General features: G+C 44.6%; 2 protein-coding genes across 3 annotated transcripts; one reads left to right on the forward strand and one right to left on the reverse strand.

Annotated features, from left to right (window-relative positions):
• Positions 1 to 6,343, reverse strand: LOC149919724 (polycystin family receptor for egg jelly-like). Its single transcript, XM_090147570.1, is given in 3 exon segments — positions 1 to 4,425; positions 4,542 to 6,107; positions 6,110 to 6,343. Coding segments are annotated over 3 exon segments (5,904 nt in total). The 5' UTR covers positions 6,234 to 6,343; the 3' UTR covers positions 1 to 211.
• Positions 6,251 to 20,649, forward strand: LOC149919725 (tetratricopeptide repeat protein 38-like). Of its 2 annotated transcripts, XM_090147582.1 has the most exons (14): positions 6,251 to 6,505; positions 7,619 to 7,696; positions 8,022 to 8,103; positions 9,609 to 9,780; positions 11,144 to 11,317; positions 12,960 to 13,035; positions 13,265 to 13,384; positions 14,598 to 14,657; positions 15,619 to 15,657; positions 16,467 to 16,548; positions 17,505 to 17,670; positions 18,540 to 18,699; positions 18,973 to 19,046; positions 19,809 to 20,649. In XM_090147582.1, exons 1-14 carry the CDS (start codon positions 6,482 to 6,484, stop codon positions 19,900 to 19,902), a joined length of 1,401 nt encoding a protein of 466 aa, XP_090003708.1. In that variant the 5' UTR covers positions 6,251 to 6,481; the 3' UTR covers positions 19,903 to 20,649. The 2 variants fall into 2 exon arrangements, with proteins under 2 accessions (XP_090003708.1, XP_090003701.1); XM_090147575.1 differs by lacking the exons at positions 6,251 to 6,505; positions 7,619 to 7,696 and adding an exon at positions 8,261 to 8,401 and having other exon boundaries at positions 8,029 to 8,103.
• Positions 20,650 to 23,934: the final 3,285 nt, after the last annotated feature.

Below are 23,934 nucleotides of genomic sequence, written 5' to 3' on the forward strand. Positions count from 1 at the left end.
TAATTTACAAACATTTATTTGAAACATAAATGTTGGAGTAGAGGTGGTCTGGAATATAAAATCTTGCTTTGCTCTTATTACAAGATAAACCATTTTTCTCCATTTACTTTTCTTTTCTTGAGGCCCAAAAGTCACTGAACTCTCCTCTCAGCCTGCCCGTTGGGCACATCGTGGCAAAGATTGGGGTCACTTCTTTTGGCCGTTCTACAGATCAGAAAACACTGCCAAACACAAGGTAGCCAAAAGCCATAAAGATAAAGAAGTACACCACCACCACAAAGGCCATAGAGGAGATGGCTGCCAAGATTGATCTTTGAGCCAGACGCACCTCGCAAAATAACTGAGAATACTTTAGCGTCTTCAAAACTGCAAGAAATGCCAAAAAGCCCAAAGTATTCCTTAGATTCTGATCTAGATGAGAAACTGCATGAAAAGGAATGAAATTGTTTGGATAAAGTAAGAAAAAATGAACGATATCTGCTCCCATCTTGAACTTGAAAACTTGGAAGGGAACAAGCAGGAAGAATGCCGATTTTAAGATGAAGCTGATTGTCCTGGAAATATTTTTAGTGTATTTTTTTCCCTGGACCACACTGTAGAGGCTGTCTGCAATGTACACGAGCAGAAAGGCAACAGCAGCTAGGAAAAACAACTGTTGACCTTTTGTTTGCTGATGGAAAATGGGGACAGAAAAAGAGTGCACTGACAAACTTGGTCTTATGATCCCAAAGTAAGACAGTTCAAATACGACTGAGATGCTGCAAAAGAGATTTGCATCAGAGTTGAACATAGTCAGCTCGATGATCACAGCCAAGGTCTTTTCATCAAGCCAGTTGCTCTCTTGTAGCAAAGCCAGCCTAGTTGTTGAATTATGTCTTCCTTCTTCAGGGAAAAAGTAAAACGTGTATCCTCCTGGTCCATATGTGTGCAAATCTCCGTATGAGAAGTAAGTCCAGGGAGTCCTGTTTGGTTGGTAAGTAAACCCATGGTAACTGCTGGTATCCTTGGAAAAAGAACGGTTGGCAACTTCTGTCCACGTGCCAGCATAGTCACCTTTCTCTTCGATGTCCCTGCCATATTTGCGAAGGCAGTGGCTTTTACTGATCACAAATTTATTTACAAAGCTGTGAAGGTAGAAACACGTTTTCTCAGTACCTTTAGCCCGCACTTGCCTCATCCTGGGCAAACCGATGATTTTGGATGAGCTGTCGGCAAGAAAACTTGGCTGAACGTCGTTGTGGATCAAAGGCAAGAAGGTGTCGTTCACCCACATGTAAATATCTTCTAGCTTAAGCACAGCAGGGAGTCTGGGAGAGAACTGGTTCCGAACAAATTGGTTGTAGTGGAAACTGTTAGTGTTCTCAGTAGAATAAGCAAAATGTAAGACAATTGCTAACACAACAAGGTGACCGATAACATCTTTTATGAAAACGAACGCCTTGACTTTAATTTTTGCCGTTTCCAGCATCTTTGCAATTTCCCCGTCTTCTAAAGGCTTATACTGCTTGGTGTCTCTGATCTGCGCAAGTTTAAAGTGCTTCTCTCGCATCTCTTCTTCATTCATTGCTTCCTTATCTGGTTTAATCTCAGAAGAGAAATCCTGGGTAAACCATGGAATGTTTTCGCAGTATTTTGGACGAATTGTGTTCAAAGCTGAGTAACAACTGATTTTTATGACTGAAACAAAGAATACATTTTGAATAAAGGAGGTTGCCGACGCTAAAAGCCACTCCAGCGAAGTCTGGTAGCCGTAAGACAAACCATACAGGACAATGAAAAATGACGATATCCCACTTACAATTATCACTAATGCCCATGAGAGATAGACACACCACCAACTGAAAACTATGGGTGGTCTCTTGCAAAAAGGCACAGAGGTAACGCTGAGTAGCTTGCTTTCTTCCTGCAAGTTACCTGCTTCTTCTGCGTAGTTATTGCTGAAATTGGAATTTGACGGTAGTCTTCTCTGGCAGGCCTTAATCTTTGGAGGGGAAATCTTTTCTGTTTGCTTCCTGTCTCCTGCACCTCCTTCTGAAATTGGGAAGTTACCGCTGCTCTGGGGAGCTCCCTGGCTTCTCGTCTTTCTGTAATGTGTCGGGCCCTGAGAATTGCTGTGAGCAGGAGCGTTCTCCGGGGAACTAATGCTACCAGATTGTGCTGACGTTTCTGAAAGTTTCCTCTTTTGCAAACTTCTCTCTGGTTTCTTCTGGGAATACTTAAATAAGGCCATTATAATCATTTCCACGGGTATTGTAATCAAAGCACATTCAATGCCAATGGCAATTGATCTCAAGTACCTCAGGTGTCTTGGAGATTCTTCGTTCTTGTCAGCATTAAAGAACATAATGTTAACAAACAGGTTTAATAATAATATTGTTAGACAGGAAGATAACCTTTGGAGCCTGCTGTAAGTGCCAGTGAGAACCTGGGCAAAAACAGAGAGCCACAGATGGCCCTCTTTCAGACCACTGGCCAGATCAATCAAAAAATAGTCCTTTCTGGATAGAGGTGCTTTTGGGCTGGTGACAGAAAATGTCCTTTCTAGTAAGCCATCTCCCTTGTCAAGGGCAAGCCATTTCCTGCACATAAAGAACCAGGTCTTCCGAGCAGACACATGTTCAACTTTGGCTCTGCTTAAGAACCAGCCTGGCGATGGGCCTCTGTTATTGTGCCAGACCCTGAAGGCGCGGATGTCTCCCAGGTCTTCCTTCGTAGTCAAGAGAAAACAGTCAGTGCTTCCTTGACGGAAAGCAGGAAACTGTGGATGCCGTAAGCAGTGGATATCGCTTGTGCCGTTCTGCCCGATGAGCTGAAGAAAAACATCTGCCTTGGTTCCAGCTCCCCAGCGACTGCCGGTGTACAGAGTGACCAAAAAGCTGACTTTATCAAAGGGGTCGTTGTCGGGCAGAACTATAAGTTTGTCTTTGCTGACCATCTCAGCCCTGTCTTTTCGCACGGCCCAGAGAGACAAAAGAAAGTAGGCTGAAAAAATGAAGAGCACTGTTAGAAGAGTCACGGGATTCTTAGGGATGTCTGCTATTAGGTTTCTTTTAAGATCTACTGTGTTGGGGGTAACAATGACTTTGGCTGCCAGGAACTTGATGTCAAGTCTGGTTGTATTTGGGGCAGTGAGGACTGACCGGCTCCTGTGACTCCGCTTCATGCTGCAGACACAGTGTATCCGTTGCCAGTTGGTCAGGGAACCAAATCTGCATATGTCTTCCCTCCACTGATTTTGAACCCCCCCCAGAAACAAGCAGTGATCGCTAAAAATGTGTATGCTCACCAGCCTCATGTTTGGATACCTGGTGATGTAGGGGGTCAGCAAGACGATGGAAATTTTCCGGCTCTGGGCACCGCTTCCTTGAGCTGCGACTTTCAGCACTGACTCTGGGAGGCAGATGATGTAAGGAGCCTTGATATAACACTCTTCATCAACTGCCTTGGTTTTGCTTGCCACAGTTGTCATGTTGTGAAAAGCATCAAAAGAGGCAATGGGAAAATTCTGAGTGACATTAGTGCCTGTAAACACTAGCACCTGGAAAGCCACTTCTAATTTTGTCAGGATCTGGATGTATACGACCTTGGTATCTCTGTTCACTTCAAGACTAAATCCTCCGGTTGTGTAGGTTTGTGTTTTATCAGGTCCCATTGCTAACTGAAACGTTGATGATTTGGTATCTTTCCTTGCAATAAGAACGTTTGCTTTTTCAGGCAGGATCCCTAGCAGATCCCCATTAGCCTTGGTCTCTGTCATTTTGAAGCCCAAGATGTCTGTTGCAATTTCTGAAGTATAATTCAACCAAGGGAAAGGGTTTTCATCAAACTCAAACAGGGCAGTGGAAATGACTGCATCGTAAGACAATCTTGAAGAGTTTCCATTTTTTAGTGTTGGATAGAAATAATTCCTGCAGGTTTCTGTGGTAGAGAAAGCATTTGCAACATCCCAGCTTTTGTCCTTCATCAGAGTGACCTTCCAGTTGCTGGTTTCCATGATAGTGTCTTCCTCCCCAGGGACTTTGCCTTGGAAGACAATCTCAGTTAAGTTTTCCATGATGGAAAAGACTTGCTTGACTGCACCAACACTGACCTTCCTGAGATGCAGAAGAGCAGCTCTCAGGATGTTGGACACGCATTTTAGTATTCCACTGGTCTGAATTTCTGCTTCTTCAGACCAGTGGCTCTCGTTCCTCTGTGTTTTCAAGACCCCGGTTACTTCAGTCAGTTTTGTAATGGCAATCTCTTGTGATCGAGCATTCACTTCCTCAGGTCGCTCTGTGACTTTAAAAAGAGAGGCTACCGCTTGGTTAATTTCCATGGTGCTCTCAACCAAAACATTCAGGGCTGCCTTAATCAGGCTTTCCCTCAACTGAGCCTTGGGTATTGGGAGCATTGGTGCGGCTTCGATGTAGTTTAGCGCAGAAGCTGCAAGATAAGCCAAATAACCCACATTAAAATCACTTTTAGTAGTAGTATGTATGATTAATCTGCAGTACTGGTAAAAGTCAAAGCATGTACAGAAAGATAAGCATCAGACTTACCTGTTGTGGTTCTGGAAGACCAGTCAAAGCTAATTCCTGTGGAATTTTTCAACCAAAGCGACCAGTGGTAGACTGGCTGGCTGCTCGTTCCACAGTTGAGGCATTTGCCTGACAACGTAAACCTCTCTGTCGGAATTACAGCGCTGCCACAGTTTTCAAGGCACGCCACATCCAGGAGAGGTGAGAAGCCAGACTGCACCTTCACGCTTTGGTCGGCATAACTCTTTCTTCTGTCCTTTTGAATGACTAAGCGGAAGTGGTAGACAGTGTTTCCCGGCAGCGATTCCGGTGCGACCACTTGAACAGCTCCTGAAGATGTCAGCCACCTCAAATCCCTCTGGGCTGGATGACACTTATTTCCCGCACCAATTCTCATGCTTTCATAGTCCGATAGCTTTTTAGTGCAGTACCACGTAAACGTGATTCCCTTCAGTCGTTCCGGCGAATCGGGGTCATAGGACACAGAGCCATCAAGAGTCCAATTATCAAAAAAGCCCACTGTCCGGAAGACGCCTCCTGCAATGCCTGCCACAAGATCAGTTCTCTCTATCTCGAGGAAAACTCTGTCTGTGTTACTGAAGGATCTCTTGGTCCCGAGCACGTATTCTGAATCAGTAAAATAGACCTGATACATTCCATAATCCAAGGTCCAGCTGGGAACCGTTAACTGCACTGTGTTGACACCGTGCATCGATGATATATTTAAAGGTTGGTCCCAGTCTGGATTGGTTTTCATGTCCTTCACAGCATAGAATATCCACTGAGCCTTTATGGACAAGCGGAGGTTCCAGTCCCCTCTGCCATACAGGTAAAACGTTGTCCCCTTTTTCTGGCGTATGACAGAGGTGTGAAGAGGAGGTTTTTGAATCGTAACCGAGTTTAATTTGCAGGCTGCTTCCTGGTGAAGCACTGCCAGCTCTGTTGTTTTTGAAGCGTCATCCCTGACTCTCGGGAGAGCTGGTGTCAGTCCACTTTGGTTGCTACTCACTTTTGCCACGAACCCTTGGTGTTCCTCAGGATCCCAGGGGAAAGCAGAGCAACGGAACAGACATGCGACGCTTCTCGTGCCATCGCGGGACGCGTGTGAGCTACTCTGGGTGGCCCACCTTGCTGACATCTCGACGTTCAAGTTGTGATAAAGGCACTCGGGTGCAGCGCATGAGGCAGACGAGCACTGCACTGTCATGACACTGGGGGCCACGGGCCGGAGAGCGCTTCCCGGGGAGAGGCATGTCGGGAGCGTGAACTGACCTGACCAGGAGAAAGTATTCTTCACCCAATCCCAATTCAGGTACCAGCGGCAGTGCGGCGGGGAGGCAGGCTGCCTCCCTTTACTCTCTGCCTCCGCTCTCGCTTCCGGGGCTGGCAGGTACCCCAGTCGCAAGTTGCCATTGCCCTGGCAGGAGAGCCATCCCTCGCCGCTGAGCCCTTCGGAGCCGCGTCCGCGAGCTCCGAGGCAGGTGACCGCCAGCGGCGCCGGCTGCAAGCGCGGGGAGAAGGTTCGCAAGGCTTGCAGGGCAAAGGTGAGCAGCTGGAGCAGAAAAAGCAGCGTGGGCATGGCCGGACGACGGGCGAGGGAAAGCGCTCGTCCTGCGGCGTGACCTGCCGGCGGCTGCCGGTTGCGTAGCGCCAATTATTAGCCAACGGCCAGAACGTTCTGCGTGCAGACCGGTACCTGCCGCCCTCCTCCATGGCGCGGCTTGCAGAAGAACCACGTCGGCTTTCGAGACGGCCCCTGGGACGGGCTGCCCAAAGGGGCCACGGACCGCACACAGCGCGGCAGGCACCGCGTTGCGCTCAGCGCGGCGGTCCGAGAGGAGGAGCGGCCCCGCACGCCCCGCCCCGCAGACCGCCCCGGCCCGGCCCGGCCCCTTCTCCTGCGTGCTCTGGGAAGCGCGGAGTCGCTCGGGCGAAGGCTGAGAAGGGGTTGCGGGACGGCCATGGCACCGCTGAGGGACTGCAAGGTACGGCTGGGCCGGAAAGGAGCGGCGCAACGACGGAGCCGCGCCGAGCCGAGGGGCCGTTCCGCGGCCGCAGGTTGGCGGGCGGCTGTGCCCGCTGTGCCCGCGGGTCCCGCAGCTGCCGGGAGAGCGGGCGGCGAGAGCGAGCAGGCCCTGCTTCGGCCGCCGCCGGGGCGTGGGGCCGGGGAAGGAGCCCGCGGTTGGGAGCTGCGGCCGCTGAGGCTGGGAGGGGCGCGAGGAGCCGGCCCTGCCTTCGTGCGGCCTCGTCCGGGGTCGTCCCGAGAGGCGCGGTTCGGGGAGCTTCGCTCGCCCTGGGGCTGGAGCAGCGGGCTGAGTCCTGCCCCTTCCCTCTGGGGGGAGCCAGGAAACCTGCAAGCTGCAGCCCTGGCTTGGCTGCTCTCTCGGCCAGTTTCTTCTTGCTGTTTCTGAACTCACGCCTGAAAAAAAGAAAAACCAAGTTTGTGATTTTATGTTGTAGAGTACTTGCAAGGGCGTAATGTGAACTCTCCGGTACTTGAATGGTTGGAATGTGAGCCTGTAATCACATTTCGGAGGGAAAGCTTTAGACTATTGTTTAAAGAATGTCTTCCAGTCTACCTAAAAGCTTTGACAAGGATGGCACTCAATGTGTGATTAAGTTGGGAAAAGAAGCACCTGAGATTGTGAGGTGACAAAGTTGTGGTTGTGTTGCCATCCTGTGTGGGAAAACACTGCGCTGCTGTCACGTGTAGAGAACCAGGGCCTAAATTCAGCATGTGACAATTCCACGTGAGGTGCACCTGCAGCAGAGAAACTTGTCAAAAGGGAACCATAATGGGTTGAGAACCGTTGTTGCATTTTGATGTCTGTAGCCTGTTAAGTTTTGCCGTTCATGATGTGTTGGTTCTTCCTCCCCACTGGTAACCACAGCTAACGGAGTTGATTGCCGTAATGTAATGTCATCTGTAATTACGGCTGCAGAAAATGTTTCTGTGGCTGCTCAAGTTGTCTGTGCAGCACAGGAACACAACAAAAAAATAGTTGAAAAGCATCAGTAAGTCATTGTTTTTGAAGTTTGTGGCTGCGTTTGGACAAGCAGTGCATGGAATAAGCAGTTCTTTTTTGTTTCTGGTGCAGGCCTGGCAGGATGCTGGACTTGGGCTGTCCACCGCTAGCAATGAAGCCTGTAAACTATTTGATGCTACGCTAAGCCAGGTATGACATAAAGCAACAGCAAGAGAATGGAGGGTGTTGTGCACCAAGTAGTCTTTGCTGTGGCTGATTTTTGAATTTCTGACTGTCTGGAAGATGAGAAAACGGTGTACTAAGTGTAAAGATTCTCTTTTGTCTTGCTTCCTTTAACTTTAAGCTGCCTGGCACCCTGGGCTACCTGATCTGGTGCATGTTGGACTTGTTGGCAACCCTGCCAGTGGCAGGGGGTTTGAAATCTGGAGTTTCCTTCTAGCCCAAGCCATTCTGTCATTCTGTGGGAGGATGAGAAGATGGCCAGTGTCGTTGGCACTGTCTCTCTCTTTTGCAGTATGCAACGTGGCGCAACGATGAGAATCTAGGAGGCATTGAAGGGTGTCTTTCCAAGTTAAAGGCTGCGGATCCGAATTTTGGTAAGTGTAACCTTTAACTGTTAGCATGGGAAGTGCTGGATGATACGTAAATCACTCCAAAAGTAATGCCTCCTGTTTATTTCCACTTAAACTGCAATGGATTCAAGGAGCACAATGACACAATTTAATGTAACTCTTTTTCTGCTACAAAACACAGTTTTTCATCATAGTGGATCATGAGATCAGCTTTTCCATGTTACGAGAACAGCCTTTCGCATAACTTGAACGGCTACAAGCTGATGGTGAGGAGGCTTGAAACTCAGGAATGAAATGTGGAGACCGTGAAACTTATCATCAGGTGAAGATAAAAAGTTAGAATAGATGTCCTGTTGTTGAAGATACAGCAGCTGTAACAGATGCCTCAGCTCAACACTACACCAGTGGGAACTGATATGGAAGGGGGTAGCCCAAACGTTGGAAATTTACAGTGAGAATGACTATTAGCCTTCATCCCATGACCACCAGTGATGTTAATTATTTCTTGGAATTTCTGCCCGTGTCTTTGGGAGACAGTGAATATTTATACACTATACCTTTAAATATGTAGTCACAGCTTCTCTCAGTGTGTGTGTTGGTGGAGTGATCCCCCATGCACCCAGCGCTATCGTAAAGGGAATACCTGCTTGACGTAACTCATTTGCACTTCACAACTTGAGGAGAGGTTGTGATGAGGAGGGGGGTCATCCTGTTCTCCAAGGGAGCAAATAGGACCCAAGGAAATGGCCACAAGTTGCACCAAGGGAGATTTAGACTAGACGTAAGAAAAAACTTTTTCTCTTAGAGAGTGGTCAGGCACTGGACTGGCCTGCCCAGGGAGGTGGTGGAGTCACTGTAACTGGCGGTGCTCAAGAGGTGTCTGGATGAGGTGCTACGAGTGATAAGTTTAGTAGCTGTGGTAGTAATGGTGAAAGGAGGACGGTTGGACAGATGACCTCATAGGTTCTTTCCAACCTTGTGATTCTGTGATTCAATGGAATTGAATTGCCATTGCTTCCACGTGGAGCAATTCAGGGACACAGCTTTGCTTCATACGCACCTCCATGTCAGACACCGCTTTATCTGACTGCCCCTCTGCTGCCATCTGTCACACAACAACAATATGTTGCAGAATATTGGCTGGAAAGTTCTACTGCTATACCAACGTTTGCCTCTGACATTGTGGATCAGTGTAATAAAATGGGAGGTATTACTTTTGGAGCAGCCCTTCTATCCTGTTTCTTTGTGTTCGCTGTACCTCATTTTGGCAAGTAGCAACTGGTATGTGGTATAAAATTCTGTCGTTCGTCTTTAGAAGGGAGAGCAGGCTGTGGTGATGTTTCCATGTTTTTCACTCAAGTCTTTTGTAATGCCTGTCATGAAGGGCAATGAAAAGTTGAACTTATGAGTCTTTGACTACAAATGAGACCCGTTTTCAACCAGACCAACCCAAACCTCTTGATGCTCATATAGAGACGAATTATGTGCATTTCTGTGCTGCTCATGATGTCAGTTGTTGATTTCCGTAGTAATGGGACATGTCATTGCTAATGGATTGGAGCTTATTGGCACTGGAAGCTCAGTGCGGCTCAACAAAGATCTGGGCAGTGCGCTGGAAACAATGATGACGCTGTCAAGATCTCAGCCTCTGACTGAGCGGGAGAAGCTTCACGTATTGGCCTTGGACATGTTTGCCAGTGGGTAAGTGGCTGGGCCTGTGTGGAAGAGGACAATAGCTGGTTTTGTCATGCAAGGCCTTCTGTCTGTTGCTGTGTACTGCTGCCTCACGCTGTGTCCCATTTGCTCTTCTGTTCTCCACTTTCTTGTCACAAAAAGTACTGTGAAGAGCTTAAGCTATCAGAGGTCAAGGTGTTGCCTTGTAGGGTTGTGTGCTAGCAGTCTAACCAGTCATGTAGCAAAAATCAGGATCAGGTGTTTGTTACTGTTCTATTGTCTCCCAGAATTGTGTGGCCATCAGTGCTGTAGGAGGGGAAGTTCAGTATGGCCTCTGTCATATCTTTAGCACTTCTTTTTTTTAAATCTGTCTTAATTACATCAGCAGAGTAAAGGGTTTAGAAATGAGATACTTTTATGTACAACTACTCTAAGGTCTGCTGTAATATAATACATTCTTTGAACCACAAGCAAATCCTCAAACGTCCTTTTCACAGAATTGCTGGAGATGGAATGGACCATGAAAGACTGTTGAGTCCACCACCAGATGAGTCCACATGAGTCTTGAATATCTCCATAGAAAGAGACTTTTCAGCCCCTCTGGGCAACCTGTTCCAGTGCTCCTAGTGTCAGGAAGTAGAGTGGGAGCTGCTAGTTATCAGCAGTTCTGTGAAGCATTATTGTTCCATTCAGTACGATGAATTTCTTTGCACTCTAGAGAAGTAGTCATTCACTTTTATAATTCATCAAACAAGTGAACGTGGCTTTACCTCACATAATTCATAGCAAAGGTAAAGAGGAAGCTACTGAAGCCCTGCTAGAATGGATTCAGTTCCCATTGGAACAAAGGTGTCTGTGTGCCTGTGACTCTGGATTAATTATCAAATTATAGAATGACTTAGCCTGTAAAACATCTTCAAGATGATCAGGCTGAACTACCAAGTTCCGTCATTATACCAGGTTCTCTAGTGTAAATACTTCTGGGAGTGGAGGGGTTGGGACTCCACCACTTCCCAGGGCTACCTGTTCCACTGGCAGCCCCCTGACTGCTACCTCCTTTCAGGTGGGAGTTCCAAACGGAACAGCCTGTTCCCTCTGTTGCTCCTGAAATGTCTTGTTTTACAGTCCCTTCAACTTTGTTGCTCTTCTTGTCTCTTTTTCCTTGCCTTTTGCAGCTTTTGTAAGAATGCTTTTTAATGTGATTCCCTAGTAAGTGCCCTGTTTAAATAATGTCGTTGTTTCTTAAAGAAAAAAACAAACTTAACTAAAATTTGTTCAAGAAGAAAAAGGCATTTGTTGTTGAATCTTTTTCAGAATAGCAGGAGTTTAGAACTAACAGCAGGGGCAGGTATGCATGTCTTCTTTCAACGATCAAAACTTTTGTTTATAGGCAGCTTCCAAAAGCTTGTGATGTATGGGAGCAGATTCTACAGAACCATCCAACTGACTTGCTAGCCCTCAAATTTTCCCATGACACTTATTTCTACTTAGGATATCAAATACAAATGCGAGATTCTGTTGCTCGGGTTTTTCCCTTCTGGACACCTGATGTTCCTCTGAGCAGGTAGGTCATGCTTCATTTTCAAAATTGCTCTGTATCTGATGTATGCATACTTCTAGGTTTTAGGTTCCACGCATCTAAATAATAGGATTTGTTAGAAACGGAAGTGTAGACAAGATTTAGAGCTTATAAATGAAGTCGAGTGAATTATAGGTGACACCAGCTTGAACATCTCCCCTGTCTCCCTGCTGACACTGTTAGTGAGGTTGTTTTGTTCAGTTTTCAGAAGTGAGCGGTGGCACATTTAGTGATTTTTGCTGTCAAATAAGGCACGTGTCATGTAACGCCTAAGGTAGAATTGTGTCCTCACCAAAGGCAGTGGCAAAATGCCTTCAGGCTCTTGTGTGCTCATTTCCTGAGTGCCAGGACAGAATTTTCTCTTCCACAAACAGTGCAGACAATGTAGACTGAATATTAACCTAGTAATGAAACTATGGCATCGTGCAGTCTCAAGGCACAGAAGGCAGTGTCATCAGAGTTATCTCAACTCAAGAAAATGTGATATCCTTTGTTCTTCTTATATATGCTAATGCCATTTGTTCAGGAAGTAGGTCTTAGCAGTTTGGACTGGGTTTTTGTAAATTTCTTTGGCACGATGCTACAGAGGTGCATGCTGACTGTTGTCTAATTAATTGTAAAGCAGTGGGAAATACCCCTTTACCTAACTGTCCTTGTTATCTAAAAATCTGGCAATTATTGTGTGTCCTCAAATTGATAGGCATGTGGGGTTGCATCTGAATTTATACTTGGGCAAAAAAATAATTATATATTAAAAAAAAAAAACCAAAAAATAAAACCCACACCCACAAATCTTTATTCCTCAGGTGCATTACACTCCACATGTTTTAGAAACTTTTTTTGCCTTTTGAGTTTGAAACCAAAAACTAAGCTGATATTTTCAGAAAAAGAAAAATATCCTGTACTGTTTTGCCCTGTGTGATTCTGCAAATACAGTATCAGTTAAATATTTCTTAAAATGACTGCATCGGGTATGTTCATAGGACATAGAACAGCCAAGCTTCTCAGGACATTGGGTCTTTATTGCTTAATGATGGTGCCTTTTGCTTTTACGTTGTCTTCAACTGATTTGAAAAAGCCACGTGGCATGAAGGTGCTTGTGTGTCATGGGCAGTGAAGAAAGTGCAGATGGCTGCAGTCATATGTGTGGCCTTTGAGTGTCTCCCACTCACCACACTGGAAATATAAATCTGAAGTCACTTGTGGGTGCTTTCTGTTTCCTTTGTTGGTAACATTCAATTTGTTACAAAACACACTGTATTTGAAAAATGGCATAACAGTGGTTGAGGCTAACTGCAGGAATGGAGGCATTGAGTCTAAATGTTGTCTCCATTAGCTACAATTCAGCATTGAAAAAGCTGTGTTCCCGGTTCCACGTGATGCTTTTGGCCATGCAGTCAGTACCTTCCACGTTTTTAGTATATCTGTTGGGCGTGAGGGAGGGTTGGTCTGTTGTTAAGTACACACATTTATAATAGGTAGGCCGTGAGCTCTTCCTGTTGCTCAGTATTGTGAAGTAGTTTGCAAGGACTGTTTTGAGTTAAATGCTGTTTCTAGTATGTTTTTCAATCCTTGCTTAAATCTAGTTCTAAATGGGTAAAGTGTTGTTCCTTTCCATTTTGCTTAGCTACGTGAAGGGCTACTACTCTTTTGGACTCGTGGAAACAAACCTTTTTGATCGTGCAGAGGAGGTTGCCCGTGAGGTAAACTGCCCGTTCTTGATGGTAAAATGTTTTTAGAATTGTTTGTCATGTGCTCCCTTTTTCTTCCTTTCTGTCCAAATCAGTCTTCCAAGCGTAGCTGGTTGGAGCAGTATGGGGTTGTACCTAACATACAGCAAATAAAATTAGTCTCTTGTTTCCCCGTCACCAGTAATAAATGGTTACTTGCCAGTTTGAGAGAATCATGACATTTTCCATTTTTCATTCTTAGGCTTTGGATATAGATCGGACAGATGCGTGGTCTGTTCATACTGTAGCTCACGTAAATGAAATGAAAGCAGAGGTGGAGAAAGGGTTGGCGTTCATGAAGGAAACAGAAGACAGCTGGAAGGTAAGTTTTGTCACAGCATCTCTGAAAAATAACTTTTTAGGTCATCTTTGCCTGCTCCAGCCAAGTCCTGCAATTCTTCTTCATCTAATTCCTTTCTGTCTGTACGTGTTACAAGCACCGCAAGTTTCATTAATGAGTAGAAAACTTCACTTGAGGTGCTGTTATCATGTCGATTTTGAAGCAAGATGCAATAAAATTTCTATTACGAAAGGCACGTACTTCAAGTCATCATTACTGAGATTACTCAGATGCCAAATTGAAAATGCCTGAGATTTTGTGCAGGTGTTCTTTACAGGATAGTTTCTTTTGTTCATCTCACAGAAACGCAGTTGCCTATCATTTTATATGTGTTTGAGCACAAAATCAGAGGGGTTAAATCAGGTCAGCAGAGGGACCTCTGTGCTAGTATGGCTTAGTCTTAGGTGGGATTGTTTTTTCTCCAGAACTGTTGCCGTAATTTCTCATAGCCTGTTTCTGTTTAGTGATTTGAGCACTCTGGAAGGCCAGTTCTTGCCTAGCAATTTAATCTCATTCAGAACTACAAGTCAGAAAGAGAAGAGGGGTTTTGTTTTATTCAGTGAGGTAATCTCATGTTCTAATTCGTATGAAGTACAGGCTAGGGAAGAGCATTTGAACTCCTGGTGTCAGTTGGGAAGTATGGTGCAAGCTTGGTACCATTCAGGGAATATTCATCTCATCTGAGGAACTGCCCACGTGTTTGGTATCTATTCTGTAGTCAGTAGTAAGACGTAAGTTTAAGAAGTGATTACTCAATCTGAGATGGAAATCTAGGTGAGTAGGATGAAGGCCCTCATGAGGCGGGCCTTTCCTATGTACTGTCTAGCCACATTACCTCAGCCACGATCCTTACATGTTAGAGGAGGCAGATCTTACTCTTGTGATAGATAGTTTTTGGATTTTTTTCCTTAAGGAGTGCTGCAGAAGAGTGAATTCTCCTGAGGCAGCCAAGCGCAGTTCTTTTATGGAAAAAGACTTGGGGGAAACTTTGATTTTTGTAGCGTCTCCCTGAATTGGAAAGCAGCGAGTGTAACAATGAGAGATTTCCTGTAGGCCAGCTGATGTGAAGTTCTTGTCTGTCCTGTCTTTTGAAGCAGTCGCTTGTTGGAGAGGAAAGCAGAAATCTGCCTAGATATGTTGAAATGAAAAGTTATTCTGTAAATCGTAAGATTTCTCTCCTTTTGCTTTTTTGCAGGGCAGTGATATGCTTGCTTGCCATAATTACTGGCACTGGGCTTTATACTTTGTAGAAAAGGTATGACATATTTTCATATGGATGATTTTTGGTCCAGACAATAATTCATCCAATGCTAGTTAAAAGGCAATCCTAGCATTTATAGGGATTTTTTTTTCCAGGTATTTCAAGGTGTATTGTTATAAAAAAGCACAATGATGTTTTTACAAGGTAGTGCTGTAGTACCATTATTTTGACAATTTTTAATTACACTGAACAAAAATCCATCTTTGCTAGAATGTTGAAGGATTGCTGTGAGATTTTTCCATCTTTGAAGATGAAATAATCTCACTGATTACAGTTGGCACAATTATTTGATGGAAATATGAACTTGGATCTCTCCTATTTTTAGAAAAAAAATTAGAGAAAATTCTCTTGAAATTCAGTACGAAGTTGCTGACCTCAAAATTCACTAACTAAAAAAAAGACACTAATCTCTATTATTAAAGTGATGTAGAATTTAGTGAAACTGTTTTGTAACGATTGCAACTTGCCCAGCATATCAGGTTGCAATGCAGAATTTCCCTGGACTTTATAATGCTTAGTCCTTGTCACGTTTGTCTCCTTAATGAATTGAACCCAGTTTCATTGAAGTGGTGCCATCCTTTGGTCAGAACATAGTGTCAGTTGCTTATGTTTGGTACTAATGACATAGAAAGCATAGCTCTTGACATTAGCTGAGAATTCTGAAAAGGAGACGAGAAAGAGATGAAACCTCATCTTTCTCTCTCGTGTGTAACACGCACCAGTATTTGTTCTCATTATTGAATGAAAACTAAATATACTGGTTATTTTAGCTAGTAAATCCTGCTTTATCTTGGTCTTTTCTCTCTTTTTTTTTCTTTTTTTTTTTTCTGATGTCATGAGACAGTGAAGTAATGTTATGGCATTTCTTAATGGTATTTCTATCTTTGGTTGCTACCCATCACTCTTGCTTAGTCTACCAGAATATTAATCACACGGTCCTTGTTTGCTTTTACAGGGGGAATATGAGGCTGCTTTGACAATTTATGACAACCATGTGAGTCTTTTATATTTATTGAAGGGCATGCTTCAGATTGTGATATGTGTTTTCTTCCTTCTGCAAGCAATTGAAACCTACCACAGTGTGCTGTGCATACGTAATACTTACATCTGTTGTTAGGAAAGTGATATCTCACCAGGTGAAATGCCCAAAAACCTGTGTCTCTCTTATTTGTGTTCTTTAGGTCTCAGGTTTTTTGGTTTTTTTTTTGAGGGGAAAAAAGAGAAAGCTTTTTAAAAGAATGTAAAATGTTTGTCATACAAAGTCAAGTTATTCATACGAATAATTGATTTTGCACTTCGGATATTAACAGAAGCAGGTCTTTGCATTTCTAGTTCATATGCTCTGGTTCTGTACTGTGTAGACTTCAACACAATCTTAGTAAATAAAATCAAATTTGGTAGGATAACATATATTTGTAAGGATTGTAAAAGTAATGTTGTCACTAATAAAGTTGTTGTGCAAACTCCTGTCTACCAACTCTGGCATAGTGAAGTAATATTTATGGCATAAGATTAGGGGGAAAAAAAAAAAACAAAAAAAATAAAAAAACAAAAAAAAACCTAATTTGATGACCCTCTGTGCTTACTGAGTTGAACTTGATAACAGATAAAACAAGACAAGTGAAGCAATAAGGAAGCGTTTTTCATTAGAAATTGCTGTATGTGGGAACAATTAGCAGTGCAGTTTTGAGACAGGTATTTTGGATTGAATGAAAACATAATGTTACTTTCGTACTGTGCACATAAGTTTGATTATCTGAGTAAGTTCCTGGTAGCACACCTTATGAGCACTTGTGATTACAGATAGCTCCCCGGTTCCTGTCAAGTGGAAGCATGCTGGATTTAGTAGATAGCTCTTCGATGCTGTACAGGCTGCATCTGGAAGGTAGTATATCCAACTGTAATTCTTATTAAACAGTATGGAGAACAGTGTTCTTTTTGCCTCCCCCTCCAACACACACTCAGGCGTGACAGAAGAGTGTTTAAAGATACTTACAGAGCAAGCTTGGTCAGTGTTACAGAAGAAATCTTGCCATTCTGCTCTTGAGTAAAGCCCCAGTGTGTGAAATTAGTAATTGTAAGCTGAATTGGTTTGGCTGTGATAGAGTTAGTTTTCTGCATAGTAACTCTTGCAGTGCTGCATTGTGAATCCGTGAGCAGAGCAAGTGTTGATGTCTCAGATATTACAGCCAGTGCAGAACAGCGCTTGTGGTGGTGTGAAGGCCTTCTCTGTTTCTCATGTTGCTCTGCCTGCAGATAGGCTTGGGGTACGCGCAAGAATTTGGGAGAGGACACAGCCAGGATACAGCTGATCCTGAGATGTTGCTCAGCAATAAAAGTTGGGGAAAGGGTGAGGAAGGGGGGACGTTTTCAGAGTTAGATTGTTTGTGTTCCCAAGAAACTATTACACATCATTAAACCCTGCTTCCCTAGGAATGGCTGAACTTCCCATCTGCCTGCCAATGCAGAGTAGGGAATGAATTTCTTATTTGGCTTGGCTCACGTGCTCTGCTTTAGTTTTACCTATTTATCTGTCTTTATGTGATTCCACAAGCTTTCTCACTTCTGCTCTTCTGATTCTTCTCTCCATTACAAGTGTGGGGGAGATCCTCACATAATGCAATCTAGAATGTTGGTGATAAATTGCTGACAGTCAGTGAACCCTTTGCCTGGATAAGGCAGGCTGTAACTACACATTACTCTATAATAGAACTTTGCCACATCACAGACTGCCTTTTTGAGCTTAGTAGCAGTGCTATCCATGGCTCGTGATGCTGACACATACTACTAAGCAATGCTCTTGCCCGTGTTATTTCTATTAAAAAAATCTCTTACTCATAGGTGTAAAGCTTGGAGACAGGTGGGACAATGTCCTCAAGCGTGCAAAGAAGCACACCAAAGATCACGTTCTTCTTTTCAATGATGCACACATGCTGATGTCCTCACTTGGAGCCAAAGACCACAAAACTACTCATGAGCTTTTAACAACTCTTCAAGAACTTGCCAAGTAGGTTGAGTGAATTACAGTCCTGTACTGAATAAATATTTTGGCCTCTGAGCATCTGAGTGATGACTTCTCTGTCTTGCAGAAGGGCTCCCACACGATCCTCTCTGCTTTACTGTGTCACTGGGTCAGGCCTGGTTTAAATGGACCAGTGTCCATTTAGGTCATCCCTATAATTATATTTATGAGTTAATGTCTAGAGGGGCTTCTGTTTGTGTTAAGAATCTCTTGTGTTTGTCACAGACAGTAACGGAACGTTTGCTTTGTATTTTGTAGCTGTGTGTTCGCACTAAGTTATGATACGTGCAGTGGATAAAGGATTTCACCTGTATAACAGTAGGGACATTGTGCAGTGTATGTCAGCTGTCTGCGTTGGTTCTTTCTGCTCTGTTTTGAAAGGAACTAAGCGTTAGCTGGTAGTGAGACTGTCATAGTCCCTGTGTGGGAAATGGATTTCTAAGCAATGCTGAAATAGTTCTTGAGAATTTTGCTTCCGAGTTCACCTATTTGCAGGAATTGTGCATTGAAGCTTTTCACCTTAAGAATGTTGTGATTTTCACTCACACCTTGATCAGTATTAAAATTAGTGCAGAGTTCTCTGGCTTTTTTCCCAGCCAAGATGATATGTTGCAAAGGCTTGGGCTTGTGACACGTGCGAATGTGTGCAGAAGACTGAAATCTGATTGACTGATGGGTAATACAAAGGTGAAAGTAAAATACCTCACCAAAAGTAACCGTGTAAGTGTGGTACCTGAACTATCAGGCTTGGTTGAGTCAAAAAATAATTGTTTCTGCAGGCAGTGCCAGGCTGGCATTAAATATGCATCTTTCTGATTGGATTTATGAGAGTTAATCACTTTCTCGTTGTACAGAGAACCTGGCGAAGACCATGAGCTTTCTCTGGCTCCTGGCGTGGGGTTGCCATTATTGCAGGCTTTGGTGGAGTTTGAAAATGGAAACTGTGACAAAGCTGTAGATCTGCTGTACCCGATCCGTTACCAACTCGTCCAGCTCGGAGGCAGTAATGCTCAGGTAAAGGACATCAATAGGAGATGTGACTCAGTCCACTTTCAGTAGCCTCCCTTAAGTGCTTTCATTATTAAGAGCCCTTGATTCCTAGAAGAGGGAAGGACCGAACTGTGCTTGTGACTGAATCCTGTTTGCCAACACTTAGCAGCAGTGTTAGGTATTCAAGGTATCAACAGGAAAACTTCCCTTGGGGGCTGTTGGTAAAGGAGACGTTGTAACCAGCAGTACTTTCAAAGTTACTTATTAACTGAGATCTTTACTAACTTCTTTTTTCAGAGAGATATTTTCAGCCAGCTCTTGATTCACGCTGCTTTAAATTGTAAATCCCAAGCCAAACAAAACCTCGCTAAGTGAGTATTTTTCCTGGTCATTTTTTCTTCCTGTGGTGATAGTACTGTTTTAGAATCAGGATGGAGCAGAGCACCTCCAAACAACGTCCGTGCTGAAATTACACACAAGCGTTCACGTTAAATGTAGTAACACTTAACTAAGATGGAAAGTGCGATAGCTGTCTGTTCCAGAAGTGCAGTCCTACAGTGTGGATGATTCGTTCGTATTTTCAAGGGCAGTTGATTTTCAGATGTTCTGTCTTAAACTGTGGCATCTTGCCAGTTGGTTGTATACTTAATGGACACCTAAGTGACCTGCTGGAAATCAAGGTTATTGTAATGATAACAGCTGTTTTACTGGAAAATAGGATGAACCGATTCTGACGTGCATGCTTGCTTTAGTACAAATCACAAGAGTTTTGTTTAGTAGAAATCGTAGATCTTCACTGGCCTGCTGAGAGTTCTGTTCAAATTTAACAGAGCCTGCTGTGCCTGTCTCAGGGGACAATGTGAAGCTTTCCTGCTTGCCTCTTGAAGTCTTTTTGAAACATGAGTAGTAGATAAAATATCAGAATGACTGTTTTGTGCCCTTAGAGTGCTCATTTTCAGTCTTCTGCCTAATCTCACTGCCAAGGCCAAATGTTTTCAGTAAAGGAAATCAGGAGCAGGTCTTTAGGTGTTGTTTTCCTGCTCTTGTAGGGCTCTTGCTGACAGTCTTATGGGAAAGATGATGTACTCAGTGGCTTTCTTCCTGTTTTCCTGCTACTTATTCTCCTTTTTCAGGTGCCTCCTGAGAGAGCGTGATGTGATGAGACCAAATTCACCAATGACGGAGCGACTTATAAGGAGGGCAGCGGCTGTTCATTCAGTGGCATAAATGTGTCCTCACTGCTAGCAATAAGCTTATCAATCAAAGTCTGTCTGCTTTGGGTGGAGGGATGCTGTGCTGCAAACCGTGCTGGAGAATCCCTGGGAGCAAGAGATCTGCTGACAGCTTACTTGGAAGATACAGCCTGAAATGCAGCCGCTTTAAATCCTGGATGATTCCTCACGGAAATTAGAAGATTACCTGCTTGTAATGCACAGCTATCTGAATCTTCCTGGGACGCTGCTTTTCTAGTAGAGTTTCTGTGAAGTTCCCTCTGAGCATGCTAATATTCAGTATAGTAGCAGTGTGTTCAGTATGTTCCCTCAGAGTTTCCTGGAATTACTAGGTGAATTGAAACCAGACATCAGCTGACTGCTGGTTTGGACTATTTTAGTGTGGATAGTTGCCTGGCATTTTGTCCTTTTTTACTAAAAAATTTAAGCCTGAATTTCAGCTAAAACTGTGCAATCTCTGAGTGGTAGTTGTAGCTGCAATCTTAGCGCTTTCCTTAGCTTTGGGGAAGTCAGGCCTTACTACCATCTCAATATCACACATGCCATGTTAGCCAAGTAGAGTTTAAAACTAATTTTCATGCACTTGATAGGGACTTTGGGTGTCTCGGTGCAGATCAGGACTGGAAGGAAGTTCTCACGGAAGGAGAGCTAATAGTAACCGACACGAAGCTTTATCCTGCCACAGATGATGTGTCCGTCTTTGATGCTGCAACTGAGGTGTGATATGAACCTTGAAGCTCTGAGAGTTTCTGGTGCCTCTGGATTTCTGCGGATTTCTTCTGAGGTAACATGTTGTCTTGGAGCAGTAATACAGAATTCCCTAATGGAAAGAAGACTTTCCAAGACTTGATTCACCCTGGCATTACAGATCTGTCTGCCTTCAGAATCTTTTTCCAGATTGTAAGAAGCCAGACAATTTTTTTGCTGCTTTTTGTTTAGTGGCACCCATCTGAGACATAACCTGCTTGACGAGGTTTTGGCATTAATTAATTAACGTGAGCACAGCGGTAAGGGAAACATGCATGGCTGGGAGACGAGGAGAAACCTTTTCGGCTGTTGCTTCTTTTGGGCATTCAGGCTGACTTACAGGGGTCGGCTCAGGCAAGAGAACCACCATGCAGTCAGTGCCAAATATACCTAGCAGCCCGCTGTGTGACAATTGCATGATCATCTGCCACTTACCCAACGGCAAGGGCGTGTATTATGGATATGCTGTTTCAACAACCATTGCCTCTAATGAACAACACAGAAGTGACCTTGGCAACCAGCTGATGCCCCTGGCAGCCAAAAGGACTCCAGGGAGAGGATTAAAACCTGAAGAGTTCTGAGCAAGAGTGTATACCCTCTCCACTGAACTGCAGCCATGCAGGTCATCGCGACATAGATGACCAACTTCCTGGATCCCTGGTGGTTGCTATCCCTGCTTTGTAAAGTGTTTGCTAGGATTTCTCTCTTTACTGTCACTAACTTGTGGGCTGCAAGGTGGAGCTAACCAAGTAGCAGAGTTGATGGGATATACTTAGAAATTCTGTATGCCCTTTGCTTCTGTTTTAAGAGTGTGTAAAACAGTGGGTAAGAGTGTGTAAAAAAAGTGGGTACAGTGAAGCTACAGATGGCACTTCAACATGCTGTGACGTTTATGTTACAGATTTAGACACACATCTTTTTAGACAGATACATACATGTAAGCATGGCTAATAAGAAATTTACTGTGGTAAGAAAACTATGACAATGAGCAGGTGGGGGAAGAGGGCTTAGCGCATAATTATTATGGTACGTAGTTAGAGACTTTTTGGAGACAGCATGGCTCATGTGTGGGCTGGTCAGTAAAAGGTAAAAACAGAAAGAGCAGGTAAAAAGAGTTCTCTTCAGCTGGCACTGAGAACAGGAACACTACGGAGCACTCAGTAGCCCCCTCTCTCTAAAGGCCTAAAGGGAGAATAAGTAATAATAAATTTAAAAAAAAAGAAAAATCCTCAGCCATCACAAGGTTTGCACTCTTCATGGCATTTTTGGTTCAGTGACTTTTTTTGGCAGTAAAAGCTCTGTTTCAGCAAAAAAGGGCAGTGCAAAGGTAATGCACAAGCTAGAAGGTTCAGCAACTCAACAAGTCCAGGGAGAAAACTCCCACGTCAAGTTGGGTTAATAACTGCATGATCTGCAGACTAGAATTGACAGGGATTCCTCCCTCGTTCCTGATGATCCAAGTATGCCATAGTTGTAGAGATGTACATCCTCACTCTACTTGAAGCAACGTACAAAGTAACGCTTCTCTGGTGTTTGTCTAGCAAAGTTCTCCAGGACAGAATCTTGGAGCACAGAGGGCATACGTTTTGTCTATACAAAATATACCCTTACAATTGAAATAGTATAGTTAATGTAACACCCTCACACATAATTAGTTTGTCAGAAGGGGTTCGTATCAGTACAACTTGTATTCCACACCAGTTAAGAGAAAGAGATCACCACGGGCTGTCTTTGCACTGGTTCACTTCTACTGGTCCTTGCAAGTTGGTACATTGGTAAAATTAGAGCAGGGGGAAAATCCTGTTGGAAAGAACTCCACAACGCACAGACCTGTTTGGGGTAATGATTACCAGGACACAAATGTAATTCTTTGATTCACAGATGCACAGAGATGGGAGACAACTCGAGGCAGTATTCGGCCCGTTACACCAAAGACACAGCAGTTCTGATGGCGTTCTGCAGTGCAGCCAGAGACGAGCCTCCTGCCTGCTCAAGTGCCTTGGAGATGACCAACCTCTCTCCTGCAGCAGAGAGGCCATCGCTTACATCACTGAGACGTGGAGATACTTACCGGGGCTCTCAGAGCAAATTCGGAAGGAAATTGTGCAACTGTGTCTCAAATCCCTTGCAACCTTCCTGCACGCCGCCCCGCTGCCAGCGCCCCTCTCTCCCACCTGGGTGAGGGGCTCTGTCCTGCTGCTGCTGCTGCCGTCCGCGCTCCACCGCGGCGCCCCAAGGCCTGCTGCTCGGGACGGGATCCCGCGGTCCTCCCCGATCGCGGCCTGGAGATCCCACGCTGCTTTGGGACTACTAAGAACTGGGAGCCATTGCTGCGCTGCGCAACTCGGCTTCACGAGGGGCAGCGCCTTATTAGCGAATGTCTTGTAACCTGTGCTTGTCACAATAATAAGTGTAATAAGTAATGCATTGTAGTTTATCCTACTGAACCCCATTTGTTATAAATGATGTTAATGAAACTGGGAAATTGGCTGGAAGTGCCATTCACACTGCAAGCGGCATTAATAGCTGAGGGTGTTGGCGGCCTCAGCAGGCCACAGCATGGGAGGGTGACCACTGGCCCGGCCTGGGGTTTCCCTTGGCACCGTGAGGTCTGGGGTGTCTTTGTCTAGGATGTATTGTTGCATTAAAAGGAACATGGCTGGCAGGTCAAGGGAAGTGATCCTCCCTCTCTACTCAGCCCTGATCAGGCCTCATTTGGAGTACTGTGTCCAGTTATAGGCTTTCATAGAAAAGACAGCGATCTCCTGGAGAGAGTCCAGCAGAGGGCTGCAAAACTGATAAAGGACCTGGAACATCTCCCCTCTGAGGAAAGGCTGAGCAACCTGGGTCTGTTCAGCCTTGAGAAAAAAAGACTGAGAGGGGATCTTACTACTGTTTACAAATATCTTAAGTCTGAGAGACAAAGGGACATGGCCAACGTCTTTTCAGGGTCTGTGGGGTCAGGACAAGAGGAAACGGTCATAAACTGGAGCAGAGGAAGTTCTGCACCAATATGCAAAGGAGCTTCTTAACAGCGAGGGTGAGGGAGCACTGGAACAGGCTGCCCAGGGAGGTTGTGGAGTCTCCTTCTCTGGAGATACTTGAGACTCACCTGGACGCCTGCCTGTGCAGCCTGCTGTAGGGGGCCTGCTTTGAAGGGAGGTTGCACTCGGTGATCTCTAGAGGTCCCTTCCAACCCCTCCAGTTCTGTGATTCTGTGATGTGAAAGGCTGTCCCTCTCATGCATGCAGGGCTCGAAGAGAAAAAGTCATCTGAAATT

Source organism: Phasianus colchicus, chromosome 1, assembly GCF_987193195.1.
Source record: "Phasianus colchicus chromosome 1, bPhaCol1.hap1.1, whole genome shotgun sequence".
In the NCBI taxonomy this organism is placed as follows: Eukaryota; Metazoa; Chordata; class Aves; order Galliformes; family Phasianidae; genus Phasianus; species Phasianus colchicus.